Source organism: Barbus barbus, assembly GCF_936440315.1.
Source record: "Barbus barbus genome assembly, chromosome: 12".
In the NCBI taxonomy this organism is placed as follows: domain Eukaryota; kingdom Metazoa; phylum Chordata; class Actinopteri; order Cypriniformes; family Cyprinidae; genus Barbus; species Barbus barbus.
Window position 1 is genome coordinate 28,105,801 of NC_136740.1, and position 16,152 is coordinate 28,121,952.

Here is a 16,152-nt window from a genome sequence, read left to right on the forward strand (position 1 = left end):
ATAGCTTTGTAGAGAGTGACGCTCGCCAATCCTAAATCACTGTTGCAGTTCTAGGGTAATGTGGTGTTGCTGTGTGGTTGTGTTCTGAGTGGACTTTTAGTGTGTTGCCATGCGGTTGCTAGGGTGTTCTGGGTTTCTTGCTGGCCTAAGGCCTCTAGATATGGCTCAGGTCCTGTTTTGGACTTGATTTATCTCCTTCCAAGTGAAAATATTTAATTGCGATTGATCAAATTTGTAGTACTAGTGTTGCAGAATGAGGTACGTGCCAATGTTTATTATTTAGCCCTACAGATATTTAAATATGAGCAGTAGTAATCAGTGTTATTTTAATTATTTTAATTATTGAGATTAGGATTAGCATTTAAACAAAAGTAAAAATACTTAGTAAAAAAAAAAGAGAGAAAAAGTTTACTTTAAAGTATTAAAATATCTAAAACAAAATAAAGTAGAAGTATTAAATAAAAATGAATAAATACTATAATAGACATGTTTAAAAAAAAAAAAAAAAAAAAAAATTGTAACCAAAACACAAACAAAAAAATGTAATTCAAAATATTGACAATAATGAGTGATACTAAACACTTTTAATTTTATATTTTCATTTTAATTTAACTGTTTTGTAATTTTATTTGTAGTATGTCTGTATAGTTTTTGATTTATTTTGTTTTTAGTTATTTTAGTACATCAGGTGAATCTAAATAGAAATGAATAATGTTGCCTTGAAAACAAACTAAAATAAGTTACTTTTTTATTACTCTTTTATTTGTTAACGTTTATTTTATTCCAAGTAACGGAAATGTTATTTTAATTGTGTTGGTTTTAGTTAACCACAATAACCGTTGTTGTAATATATATTTTTCCCCCCCTTTTGGGGGAATGATGATGCAAGCTGTTTTATTTGGGAAATAACGCCCAGAAATGGCAGCGTCACGGCTAGACGAGAATGATTTTTCTTTTCAGATATGTTTGTTTGAGAACAAAGGTACTATTTTTAACCATCTGAACTCACATATAGAGAAAATACTTCAAACGTTTGATAGAAATAGATGCATTGTTCCCGTTTGTTGACATTTCTCTGCTGCAGAGAGATGCACGCGAAGAGCTCATGACAATAACGAGCCGCCGAGCAATAGCTCGGCTCTATAAAGCGTCCCACCGGGCCTCTAGTTGCTTCATTTAGCTCTAGATTGATGCTCCGCACAAAGGCTTATTGTGCCTGTAGGCGATGACTAATAAACTTAACAGTGTGAGGTTTATATGGTGGCACAGTGCATTCCCATTGGCCATCTTGTTTCTGCGAGTCTGGCCTGGCTGATTTGGGGGAGAGGAGGCCTGTATGTTCCCTCAGCTGCAATCTCTGGCCACAGAAACCTGGGGAAGCCATGAGCAATGGAAACTGCAATGAGTCTTGGCTGCCTCTGCCCTCAGAAGCTGAGAGGAAGGAGGGAGGGATGTGTTTAATGGTGAAGGAAGAGGAAATGAAAGAGAGAATACACGATAGCGGTGGCGACCATGTGACTCGAAGAACTGAACCCTCAGCAGAAATGTGCTACTGAGGTTTTTTTTCCTTTCATTTATCTGTCCTGCACTTATTGCACATTTATTCACTTCCTCAGAGATGTTAAGCAGTCCAGTTTCCTGGGCTTTGAATGCTTAATGACTCCTCTCTGTAGATCTGTATTTGTTTAGGAATACTGCAGGGTGGAATTTTGATTCAAATCCCCATAAATGCAAGAGTGTGTTTGCTTGTTTTGTGCTTGAACGCACTGTTTTTGATCACAGAGTGATAAAAACTTAAGCCTGAAAACAAACAAACTAACACTTGTGCACGCATTTATTCCTGTCATAGTTCAATTTTAAAATGGAGCCTCTGTTTAGAAACACTTTGTTGTTGTGGTGTTTTCCTTCAGGTCTTGGCCGGAAAACACCAGCCTTTTAAAAGTTCAAAAACAAAAACTCCAGTCAAGATGTTCAAAGGAAAGCAGAATAAAACTTGTTTTTTTTCATCTTGTTCTGGTGGATTTTATTCTGGTTGCCTTTTAGAGTCTAGTACCTTACGACTAAATTTATACAAAACTGAAACTAATGAGCAAGCAGTAAATTATTTTATACATGGCTGATATGCAGAATTTTTTTTTTTTTATTTTATTTTTTATTACGTTTTATTTAACTTTTAATTAAGCTAAAGTTTTTTTATTTATTGATTTCAATTGTTTTTTTGTTTTTTGGCAGGTTTAGGGGGGGGGACAGTGTTTTTATGAATATAATCCAGTATCAAAGCTTTTTCAAGTTCTCAGTAGGTGCTAATGTGGGCAATGCAAACTTTATGTATTTGTTTATTTATTTTAGTTTTGCATTTTTCTTTCGTTTACTTAAATGTTATTTATTTTAAATTGATTAATTGTATTATTTAAGTTTACTTATTTAAAGGGGTCATCGGATGCAAAATTCACTTTACAAGTTGTTTGAACATAAATGTGTGTTGGAAGTGTGTGTACACATCCATCCTATAATGATAAAAATCCACCCAGTGTTTTTTTTTTTTTTTTTTTAATCCCAATTTTAAAATCCCCTCAAATCAGGCTGTTCTGAGAGCCCTGTCAGAATGACGTAATTCTGTACAGGCCCCTCCCACGATTGTTGTTTGACAAGGCCGTCTTACCTTAGACCTGCCCTGAGTGAGCTGTAAACAGTCCGACCGACTCCGGTGCAGGAGAAGACAAGATGTCTCAGATTAAGCGATTGAAGTGTTTAGTTGTTGGATGTAATAATGAATATAGCAGTCGTCATTTACTCCCGACATCTGAGCCACTGAAGAGGCAGAGGATTAACGTTACTTTCACTTTGAAGTGAATGCGCCGATCCCCGATCTAGCGTTACATAAATGCATCAAAGTTCGCCCGAATCATTCGTGATCCAGCTTTATCTACAGAAGAAGTGAGTATAAGGGTTTTCATGAATCTGTGCAAATCACCTTTCCTAATAATGTGCTAGTTAGCCAGTTTCGCGGCTGAAGTTTTGTATGCTCCATAGATATATATACCTAGATGCCTCATTATTGACTGTTTCTATGGGCCGTGATACGCAAGACATCCGCCATTTTTGGAACGGAGTGTCTATTTACACTAACTCCGTCCACCAATGTGTGTACGGATGGGTGTACCAATGGGTGTTGATGGCGCAGTGGATAAGACACATGCCTTTGGTGTGAGAGACCCGGGTTCGAATCCACTGTGAGACACCAATGTGTCCCTGAGCAAGACACTTAACCCCTAGTTGCTCCAGAGGCGTGCGACCTCTGACATATATAGCAGTTGTAAGTCGCTTTGGATAAAAGCGTCAGCTAAATGAATAAATATATTGGTATAGTCAACACTGAAAAAAGACATTAGTTAAACATCGGTTTCAGCAGTCAGCAGAGCTCACGAGCATTTAAAGAAACATAGACTAGATCAGCGTGCTGAAAACAGAGCTTATTTTGACAGGGTAAAGGTGTTTTTTACACTACCTTTGAGAAATTTTAACCAAAGTATGTTATAGACTTTTCATTAAGACTTCAGTTCAGACTTCTGGACAGTATGTCAGCTCTGTTAGACTTCTGTTCTACCCAGTGACTCGCAAATGAAAGACGCTTTCTTATAAATAGGTTGATAATATCATCGTGTTAAATTTTAACCTACTTGTGTGGTTCAGTTGCACTTTGGGAAATGAAACCTGAAAGACTAGAGATTGATGCAATTTAAATATAGTGCCAGGAGATGCTTTCTTGCATCTTGCTAAAAACAAATGACTATTGTGGTCAGTGCATATAAATTTAGGCCTCATTTCCTGTGTCACTGTGTCAGAAGGCAAATAAAATACATGCATATCTGTATGTTTGCATAGCGTGCATCAACCAGACTAATGAATTGTTCAATATTTAGAGATTTTTAGCATTAACCAGTAGGGCTGCACGATTCTTGCTAAAATGTGAATCACGATTTTTCTCCATGGGAATTGAGATTACGATTCTCTTACACGATTCTCATTTTTTCAACCAAAATGTATTGCACTCAAGTACAAAAAAAAAAAAAAAAACTGGACATTCAGTATAATAAAGTGCTGGAGTAACAAACTTGTCTCTCTTTATTTTAGACCCCTTAAATTGAATAATTTTAAAGCTTTAAGTTGTTGAACATAAGAGAACGTTAACAATAATAAATACAAATATTCACATTCACAAGGGGCGTCGGCGTCAACGCCTCTCATTTACTTTGAATGGAGTGACGTCAAGCATTGCCGAACTGAATTGTGGGTCCCTCGCGTCGCTTCACTGGTGTTGCACGCGGCAGAAGTTGAAAACTTTTCAACTTTTCAAGCGCCAACGCAGGCGTCAGCCAATCAGATCGCCTTATGCAAATACCCTAGCGCAGACGCTAGCCAATCCCGTTCATGCAGCACCAGAAAAGTATGTGATTGGCTGTTATCACTATGACAGCGCGTCAACACTAGAGCCATTGAGAAACAGAGTTGCGACACTCCCATAGTCGTGGCCTAATGGTTAGAGAGTTGGACTCGTGATCCAAAGGTTGCGGGTTCGAGTCTCTGGCCGGCAGGAATTGTAGGTGGGGGGAGTGAATGTCCAGCGCTCTCTCCACCCTCAATACCACGACTGAGGTGCCCTTGAGCAAGGCACCGAACCCCCAACTGCTCCCCGGGCGCCGCAGCATAAAATGGTTGCCCACTGCTCCGGGTGTATGTTCACGGTGTGTGTGTGTTCACTGCTGTGTGTGTGCACGTTGGATGGGTTAAATGCAGAGCACGAATTCCGAGTATGGGTCACCATACTTGGCTGAATGTCACTTCACTCACTCACTCACTCACTCATAGGCTTCCATAGGAACTTAGGAATGCGGAAGTAAAGTGTGTCATGGAGCAGCCAATAGTTCCAAACAACCCATAGTTTCAGCATTGAAGCCCATTCATTTCAGTGCTTCTCAAGCACAGTCGCCAGAAAGTTGAGGAAATTACAGCATTTTTTGCCATTTTATTCTGGCAGAAAAGTTTTATTCTGCTTTCCTTTGAACATCTTGACTGGAGTTTTTGTTTTTGAACTTTTGAAAGGCTGGTGTTTTCCGGCCAAGACCTGAAGGAAAACACCACAACAACAAAGTGTTTCTAAACAGAGGCTCCATTTTTAAAATTGAACTATGACAGAAATAAATAAATCAAAGCTTTTTCAAGTTCTCAGTAGGTGCTAATGTGGGCAATGCAAACTTTATTTATTTGTTTATTTATTTTAGTTTTGCATTTTTCTTTCATTTACTTAAATGTTATTTATTTTAAATTGATTAACTGTATTATTTAAGTTTACTTATTTAAAGGGGTCATCGGATGCAAAATTCACTTTACAAGTTGTTTGAACATAAATGTGTGTTGGAAGTGTGTGTACACATCCATCCTATAATGATAAAAATCCACCCAGTGTTTTCTTTTTTAATCCCAATTTTAAAATCCCCTCAAATCAGGCTGTTCTGAGCAGGGGAAGACAACATGTCTCAGATTAAGCGATTGAAGTGTTTAGTTGTTGGATGTAATAATGAATATAGCAGTCGTCATTTACTCCCGACATCTGAGCCACTGAAGAGGCAGAGGATTAACGTTACTTTCACTTTGAAGTGAATGCACCGATCCCCGATCTAGCGTTACATAAATGCATCAAAGTTCGCCCGAATCATTCGTGATCCAGCTTTATCTACAGAAGAAGTGAGTATAAGGGTTTTCATGAATCTGTGCAAATCGCCTTTCCTAATAATGTGCTAGTTAGCAAGTTTCGCGGCTGAAGTTTTGTATGCTCCATAGATATATATACCTAGATGCCTCATTATTGACTGTTTCTATGGGCCGTGATACGCAAGACATCCGCCATTTTTGGAACGGAGTGTCTATTTACACTAACTCCGTCCACCAATGTGTGTACGGATGGGTGTACCAATGGGTGTTGATGGCGCAGTGGATAAGACACATACCTTTGGTGTGAGAGACCCGGGTTCGAATCCACTGTGAGACACCAATGTGTCCCTGAGCAAAACACTTAACCCCTAGTTGCTCCAGAGGCGTGCGACCTCTGACATATATAGCAATTGTAAGTCGCTTTGGATAAAAGCGTCAGCTAAATGAATAAATATATTGGTATAGTCAACACTGAAAAAAGACGTTAGTTAAACATCGGTTTCAGCAGTCAGCAGAGCTCACGAGCATTTAAAGAAACATAGACTAGATCAGCGTGCTGAAAACAGAGCTGATTTTGACAGGGTAAAGGTGTTTTTTACACTACCTTTGAGAAATTTTAAGCAGAGTATGTTATAGACTTTTCATTAAGACTTCAGTTCAGACTTCTGGAAGTATGTCAGCTCTGTTAGACTTCTGTTCTACCCAGCAGTGACTCGCAAATGAAAGACGCTTTCTTATAAATAGGTTGATAATATCAGCGTGTTAAATTTGAACCTACTTGTGTGCTTCAGTTGCACTTTGGGAAATGAAACCTGAAAGACTAGAGATTGATGCAATTTAAATATAGTGCCAGGAGATGCTTTCTTGCATCTTGCTAAAAACAAATGACTATTGTGGTCAGTGCATATAAATTTAGGCCTCATTTCCTGTGTCACAAGGCAAATAAAATACATGCATATCTGTATGTTTGCATAGCGTGCATCAACCAGACTAATGAATTGTTCAATATTTTGAGATTTTTAGCATTAACCAGTAGGGCTGCACGATTCTTGCTAAAATGTGAATCACGATTTTTCTCCGTGGGAATTGAGATCACGATTCTCTTACACGTTTCTCATTTTTTCAACCAAAATGTATTGCACTCAAGTACAAAAAAAAAAAGAAAACTGTACATTCAGTATAATAAAGTGCTGGAGTAACAAAAACGTGTCTCTCTTTATTTTAGACCCCTTAAATTGAATAATTTTAAAGCTTTAAGTTGTTGAACATAAGAGAACATTAACAATAATAAATACAAATATTCACATTCACAAGGGGCGTCGGCGTCAACGCCTCTCATTTACTTTGAATGGAGTGACGTCAAGCATTGCCGAACTGAATTGTGGGTCCCTTGCGTCGCTTCACTGGTGTTGCACGCGGCAGAAGTTGAAAACTTTTCAAGCGCCAACGCAGGCGTCAGCCAATCAGATCGCCTTATGCAAATACCCTAGCGCAGACGCTAGCCAATCCCATTCATGCAGCACCAGAAAAGTATGTGATTGGCTGTTATCACTATGACAGCGCGTCAACACTAGAGCCATTGAGAAACAGAGTTGCGACACTCCCATAGGCTTCCATAGGAACTTAGGAATGCGGAAGTAAAGTGTGTCATGGAGCAGCCAATAGTTCCAAACAACCCATAGTTTCAGCATTGAAGCCCATTCATTTCAGTGCTTCTCAAGCACAGTCGCCAGAAAGTTGAGGAAATTACAGCATTTTTTGCCATTTTATTCTGGCAGAAAAGTTTTATTCTGCTTTCCTTTGAACATCTTGACTGGAGTTTTTGTTTTTGAACTTTTAAAAGGCTAGTGTTTTCCGGCCAAGACCTGAAGGAAAACACCACAACAACAAAGTGTTTCTAAACAGAGGCTCCATTTTTAAAATTGAACTATGACAGGAATAAATAAATCAAAGCTTTTTCAAGTTCTCAGTAGGTGCTAATGTGGACAATGCAAACTTTATTTATTTGTTTATTTATTTTAGTTTTGCATTTTTCTTTCATTTACTTAAATGTTATTTATTTTAAATTGATTAACTGTATTATTTAAGTTTACTTATTTAAAGGGGTCATCGGATGCAAAATTCACTTTACAAGTTGTTTGAACATAAATGTGTGTTGGAAGTGTGTGTACACATCCATCCTATAATGATAAAAATCCACCCAGTGTTTTTTTTTTTTAATCCCAATTTTAAAATCCCCTCAAATCAGGCTGTTCTGAGCAGGGGAAGACAACATGTCTCAGATTAAGTGATTGAAGTGTTTAGTTGTTGGATGTAATAATGAATATAGCAGTCGTCATTTACTCCCGACATCTGAGCCACTGAAGAGGCAGAGGATTAACGTTACTTTCACTTTGAAGTGAATGCGCCGATCCCCGATCTAGCGTTACATAAATGCATCAATGTTCGCCCGAATCATTCGTGATCCAGCTTTATCTACAGAAGAAGTGAGTATAAGGGTTTTCATGAATCTGTGCAAATCGCCTTTCCTAATAATGTGCTAGTTAGCCAGTTTCGCGGCTGAAGTTTTGTATGCTCCATAGATATATATACCTAGATTCCTCATTATTGACTGTTTCTATGGGCCGTGATACGCAAGACATCCGCCATTTTTGGAACGGAGTGTCTATTTACACTAACTCCGTCCACCAATGTGTGTACGGATGGGTGTACCAATGGGTGTTGATGGCGCAGTGGATAAGACACATGCCTTTGGTGTGAGAGACCCGGGTTCGAATCCACTGTGAGACACCAATGTGTCCCTGAGCAAGACACTTAACCCCTAGTTGCTCCAGAGGCGTGCGACCTCTGACATATATAGCAGTTGTAAGTCGCTTTGGATAAAAGCGTCAGCTAAATGAATAAATATATTGGTATAGTCAACACTGAAAAAAGACGTTAGTTAAACATCGGTTTCAGCAGTCAGCAGAGCTCACGAGCATTTAAAGAAACATAGACTAGATCAGCGTGCTGAAAACAGAGCTGATTTTGACAGGGTAAATGTGTTTTTTACTCTACCTTTGAGAAATTTTAACCAAAGTATGTTATAGACTTTTCATTAAGACTTCAGTTCAGACTTCTGGACAGTATGTCAGCTCTGTTAGACTTCTGTTCTACCCAGCAGTGACTCGCAAATGAAAGACGCTTTCTTATAAATAGGTTGATAATATCAGCGTGTTAAATTTGAACCTACTTGTGTGGTTCAGTTGCACTTTGGGAAATGAAACCTGAAAGACTAGAGATTGATGCAATTTAAATATAGTGCCAGGAGATGCTTTCTTGCATCTTGCTAAAAACAAATGACTATTGTGGTCAGTGCATATAAATTTAGGCCTCATTTCCTGTGTCACTGTGTCAGAAGGCAAATAAAATATATGCATATCTGTATGTTTGCATAGCGTGCATCAACCAGACTAATGAATTGTTCAATATTTTGAGATTTTTAGCATTAACCAGTAGGGCTGCACGATTCTTGCTAAAATGTGAATCACGATTTTTCTCCATGGGAATTGAGATCACGATTCTCTTACACGATTCTCATTTTTTCAACCAAACCTGCTTGTTGAAGAAAGCATTAACAGCAAAATGAACTAATGGCGATATCTATGGACTTTTATGGTAATCTGCTAAACTGGCTAGTTGTTATTTTTGCTAGTATTTTATTCCATTTTAATATCCCAGTGTTATGGAGAAGATATAAACTTTTAGATATCAATTTGCGCCAGTTTTGGTAATCTTTGGGATCTCTTTTGAAGGCATCTTGAGTAAAACAAGATTTAAAGAATGCAGAAGTTTGTTGAACATATAACCCCTATTAATTTTACCATACTAATATGACAACCTTCATTTCTTTATTATCTCTCTGTGTTTCTACAGGAGAGGATGATGAGCCACAGTAGCCTTCATGCACGCGGTAGAGATGTGCTCGGCCTCTGCTGTTTACCAGGTAAATATATTGACATTTATAACAGGATTTCCCGTTTTCCTAATTACGCATATATTCAAAAGTTTGGGGAATTTAATTTTTACATTTTTTTGATGTTTTTAATTATTTTATGCCTACCAAGGCTGCATTTATTTGATCAAAAATACAGTAATATTGTAAAATATTATTATAATTTCAAAAAAGTTTAATTTTCAGCGTCACATAATCCTTCAGAAATCATTCTAAAATGCTGATTTGTTGCTCAAGATACATATCTGATTATTATCAATGTCGAAAACGGTTGTGCTGCATCGTATTTTCATGGAAATCCAGAATTCTTTGATGAATAATAAATTCAAAAGAACAGTATATATTTGAAATGGCCTTTTTTGTAACATTATACATTTTGTTACGGTCACTTTTGATCAATTTAATGAATTTGTGATGAATAAAAGTATTAATTTATACAAAAAACTAAACAAAACAGTACAACGGTAGTGTAAGTTAATTCTGTCAGGAACCATGTTGAGGAAACTACTTTTAATTATGTACAGTTTCATAGTAAATGCAAATTTACTATAATTTTTTTATTAAATAAAATACTTTTATTAAACTAAAAATCATTGAAAAGCATAGTAATTAACAACTAAAAATGTATTTTTGCTACAAAAAGGTATAAGTAAAAAGACATTTAGGGACTTGACTTGTGAAAATTAATGAGTGATTCATGAATCAGCAAATAGTGTTGTTGAATCGGTTTATTGAATTGAATTAATTCACAAACAAAGCATCCGACCCAAATGATTCCCTGAAATGAATCAGACTTCTTAATGCCATTTGAGAGAGGAAAATATTCCAGGAGAGTGTGTTTGTTTAGTACAGTGTGACATACAAAAACAGTGATGAAGTGTTTTGGCATGTGACTCCGCTCTTTGTCGGAAAAGCTACACTGTTTTGAAAAGCCTACTGAAATAAGTATTCACGTTAAAAGCAGCGCTGCTTTCAGGTAGTTGATCCCCGACAGGAAAAGACCAGGTCTGGATGGTTGTGGTCCGTCTGCCTCTGTGGGTGTGAATGGCCTCAGAAAACAATGGCTCAGTGTGCAGAGTGTGTTGAAGCCCAGCAGCCCCTCACCACAATCTCAGCGTCAGCAGTGTGTTTAAGCAGCAGCTTTACTCAGGAATGTTGGCAGGTCGTGAGTCCGACCCGGACAACCTAATCTGTAACGCTTCATATCAGCACTTATGCTCAGCGGCCCTTTGAGAGCACAGAGCGTTTCAGCTTTCCATCCCAGGAATAAATTACATGTTAAAATATGTTTAAATAGAAAACGGTTCTTAAAACTTGTAATCTAACATTTCACATTATTACTGTTTTTACTGCATTTTTAATCGTATAAATACAGCCTTAGTGAACATAAGAGATTTCTTTCTAGGGCTGTCACGATTCCTCGATTTTAGTCGATTTTTAAAAATCGTCGACTTCATTTTGCTCGCGTCCGACGAAGTGGCACATTTCACGGACGAGAATCCATAAAACACATTATTAGACTATTTTCCAAGGCTGTTCTAATACAGTATATGCACTTGAATTATTTCCATGCGTGTAGGTCACAGTAGTTCCACGGAAACTTATCATTTACGTGTGAACTCCATCTCTGCATGTTGTTGTGAGTTTGTGTTTATTATAACGTTCATCTGGGAACGCAACGTGCGCCATTTTCATCAGATTTGTAAGGTAAATCATTTATAAATCTACGCAACACAGGAGAATACATCACGGTTTCAAAATAAAAGCTCAAACCCTCACTCTGAGTTTACACGGTTTGATCTCCACATATTCGTTTAATTACAGCGGCTATAGCATTTCTCTCCTAAAGAAATGGCCAAATATTAAAGATTAAGTGGACATTTGTATTAAATGGCGCTTGGTCAATATTAAACATGGACTAGATCGCGCAGTAATGTGTAAAAACTAGTGATGGGCGGATCGATCCTAAAGTATCGATACTTTCGATACTGATGTTGTATCGAAAGGATCGATCCTCACATAAAAATATTGATTCTAAAGTGCATTTTTTTTAAACCACAAAGACATTCTGTGCATAAATAAGCTTTTAAGTGTTAGTCTAATTGTGTTAGAGGGATTTCTCCTGCTCGATCGGAACGCAAATGCTGAAAGACAACACCAATCAATCACAGACAGCGTGACTCGTGGCTCAGTCACAGTGTTTGTTCAAATAGAGCTACGTTTCCCAAAAGCATCAGAAGCATAAGTAGATCTTTATAAAACATTGCCACATCATTACATTACATATCATTGTTACTATGTATAAAATTAATTCTGAAAAATGCATCACGGTTTCCACACAAATATGAAGCAGCAATAATCAGAAATGTTTCTTGAGCAGAAAATGATAATTATTTCTGAAGGATCATGTGACACTGAACACTGGAGTAATGATGCTGAAAATTCAGCTTTGATCACAAAGGCATTTTAAATTACATTTTAAAATATATTAAAATAGAAAATAGTCATTTGAATGGTTATGGTTATATTTCACAATATTGCTCTTTTTACTGTATTTTTGTTCAAATAAGTGCAACCTTGGTGAGCATGATGTTTATTTAAAAAATATTACAAAATCTTACTGGTTTATGTAATATTTATTTTAAATAGGCTAGTTTGTGCAAGTACATTTATTTAAACTGTTTGTTAAAAGTTCAAATGGATTGTGTTAGTTTCTGTAATTGCTGTTAATAAAAAAATAGATAGTACAGCAGTCTGGGAGACTTTTACAAAAATTAACCATGGTTTTATTACAGTAACCACAGTTTACCACAGTATTTGTAGTAAAACTGCAGTAACCACAAATTTATCAGAAAAATAATAATTTTAGTACTTATGGAACACGTTTATTTTTCATGAGGTACCCTCAAAGGTGCACATTTGTTATTTACCCTTAAAGCATGCATACTTGTATGGTACTAATATGCTCCCTTTTAGGGTAGGTGCACCTTTGAGGTTACTGCCCCAGTAAAGGGCTGAAATACAATTTTTTTTATTTCTGAGTGTAAACAAAAAACAAAAAAAGCCTATGAAATGTAAAAAAAACCCATCTAATATTAAGTGAGTATAATTACTGATTATATATTTTTAATAATTTAAAAGATCAGTTTAGTCAAGGTATCGGTATCGATATCGACGATACTGGGCTTAAAAATATTGGTATCGGATCGATAATAAAATAAGTGGTATCGCCCATCACTAGTAAAAACAATCGTCAGGCCGTCGGCGCCCCCTGTAGGTCTTTGTTGTTGTGCGTAATCTACATTAGCTCTATTGTTTTTTAATACATTGTGTATTTTAACAGTTTTGTTCAATAAAACCATATGATTTCTTACTTTTGATACTTTATTTGAACTAATTATTATTGCATCATTGCTATTATATATGTATTTTAAGTCATTTTAAAAGCTATTGTTCACTTACAACTATGTTTATTACCACAAAACGATTAATTCTAATTATAGGGCCCTATGAAATCCGCTTTATTTCTAAATTCAGTTTTTTGCATTTTCATTTTTCTATACTCTGTTTTAATGGTTAGATTTAAATTTTAATTAATCAAAAAGTCCATCTAATTAATTAGTTTTACAGTTTTATCTGTACCAAATTCTGTTTTCCGTTATTTTCTGGATTCCATTTTAATGGTTCCATTACTTTTTAATAATCAAAAGCATCTCCAATTAATTGATTTTATATAAAAATATATATATATATATATATATATTATTATTTTTTTTCAGAAATACTGCACATTTACATTTTTCACATAAATTCTGGTAAATAATATTTCTGGTAAATACTCCTTTAAAAAGTGTTTTTTTATTATTATAATTTTAGTATTATTAGACTAGAACACGTGGATGTGTTGTCATTCTTACACTATAGTAATGAACTTTGATTTCAGTGATTTGGACTGAGATGGACACTTGTTTCTTGCACTCTATGTTGCACTACTTTTGCTTTAAAAAAGGATTTCATAGAAATTTGGTTTAATAAAAGTAAAATTTTATTTAATTTTTTTTTTGTGGGAAATTAATTGTTTAGATTAATCAATAAATTAGTCGATAGATTAATCTAAAAAAAATAGTCGTTAGTGGCAGCCCTACTTCTTTCACAGATCTTTATACTAGTACAATATAGACATAAATACAGTAGTAATTTATAGGCCGTGTAGACAGCATGCATAATATTATTGGCTGAACAGCAATCTGAGGCAGCACATGTCATGACTTCTTCTGTTATGGGATCTTCATTTACTTGAATCCTAGATGTCTAAGATCATGTGCCACAAGTCTCATCCATTCACAGTGGTTTGAATATGGAGCGACAAACTCCGTTTAACCATTCAGGGTCAAAGGGCTCACATTGCAGGGACTCGTGGACACACACTGCTCTCATGGTCAGTACAGTCGTGTGTAAGACTCTACCTTCATCCGCACAATCTCAGATAACCTTCCGACGCAGGGCAGCGGAACCTGAATCGGTCCCTGGAGGTGAACAGGTCAGAGGAGTTTGAAAGAGTAGATTATACTGTATATACTGCTGACAGCCAGCTATTTAAAAGAATGTATGTATTATGCAATGATAAATTATTCACATGTATAGTACGCTGCATTGTTGTCACATGACCTCATTATGTTTCAAGTTGAATTGAGAGAATGGCATCCAGTTAGCATCTCAGAAACAAAATTTGCGGAAGCATTTGCATTGTGCGATACAGTATTTTTGCGGCATGATTGGTTGTATGCTGCACGTTTTGTCAGATGCATACAGAAAAATCACATTGTGCATGATGCATACTGCAACAGTAGTATGGTAGTGTGCAGTTTTAAACTTCACCCAGATGCTGTTCGTTGTTTAATTGTTTTATAGAGTTGTTCTTATTTGTGTTGTGGGGTGGGTAAAAAGAAAGGATTTTTTTTTTTTTTTGGCAGTTAATGTGGCAGATGTCTTTTATTTTTATTCCTGTAACTGGGGCAAATTAGAGAAAAGATGTTTAGAGAGAGAAAAAAATAGTGCATTTTGAGCTCTAGCAGCAAACCAGAACTATTAGCATCCCATGTATGTATGTTTGTGTTTATTTATGTATTTTTAATGCTTCAATTTGTAATTATTAATTGTATTACTTTTATTGTTATTTTTATTGTATAATAATAAATATTATTTTTAAATTATTTATTCAGTTTTAAATTATATACTTTTGTCTTTATTTTATTTGCATTGCTAATTCACAAGCCCAGGACAGTCCGATTTCTCTAAAAGCCCAATTATGTAATATCAGAAAGTAAAGACGTTTTCTGTGTTATGTTCCATTAAAAAAAATTAAAATCACTGGCAGCAAAACCTTGCTGGGAGTGTCTTAACTGCAAACTTATGAAATAATACGATAGATGTTTGCTCTGTTATCTTTGGAAATGCAAGATATGACCTTGCTTCATGGTTTCTTATTCACATGACATCATGCTGATGTGACCCAGAGAGGTTGGACCAACATGGCATGACTCTGGTAGCGCACGCTACTCTTGCCTGAAAGTGAAGTTTAATGAAAAACAAATGCTGACCAAAACAAATCAAACTGGACGTGTGGTTCAAATTAGAAAAGCAGCAACTCAATGAAACTCAACACAAGCCGGGTGAAATGGATTCATGTTATTCATTATGACTGAAAGTTTTATTTTGAGATAAAATCAGAAAAAGTGAATTTGGCAAACTAAATTAAGTGTTATTTTAGTATTTCACGTATAACAATTAACTTACTGACTTTAAATGTATTTATACAATTAACAGGCCCCAAGAGGTATTTAGGATTGCAGTCAAACACTTAAAATACACAGCAGCCACCTATCACACAATAAAAGTGTATTATCTTTAAATAAATAAACGTGTATTACTATGCTGCATGGATAAGATAAAATGAAAACAATCTATTTTGATTATAGTATATATTTGTTGTTTATATTCTTTTATTTTTAAATTTTTAGTTTTCTTTTTTAATTTTAGTTTGAGTTTTGTGTGTGTGTGTTTCTGTGTAGCTTTAATTAGAGCAATTTTAGCACTTATTTCTTTAATTTAGTACTAGTTATTTCATAACTTACCAAGGCAACATTAAAAAATTTTAGGTTTTTATTTATTCTATTTTATTTTATTCTATTGTAGCTTTATTCTGATTACTGAAAGCAATTTTTAATAGTTTTAGTTTGAATTAAAAAGAAAAACAATGAAAAAGTTATAAACCTTGTGGAATTAAGTACATTTTCCCTGTTCATGAAACTGTGTCCAGTCAATCCAAAGAGCTCTGTTTTCCCAATAGCACAGTAATCACCGTGACAGTCCGATCTCTCTGCTTCCGTCCTGTTCTCTCTGACATCTGCGTCCCATGATGTCTCCGGAATGAGCTTTGAGATCCA

General features: G+C 35.8%; 1 protein-coding gene across 1 annotated transcript in view; it reads left to right on the forward strand.

Annotated features, from left to right (window-relative positions):
* Positions 1–16,152, forward strand: part of LOC306877825 (myotubularin-related protein 11-like) — a 38,407-nt gene that overhangs the window by 2,508 nt on the left and 19,747 nt on the right. The window contains exon 2 of the mRNA XM_079429805.1: positions 9,628–9,697. Coding sequence (XP_079285931.1) covers positions 9,628–9,697 — 70 coding nt within the window. The remainder of the gene's footprint in view (positions 1–9,627; positions 9,698–16,152) is intronic.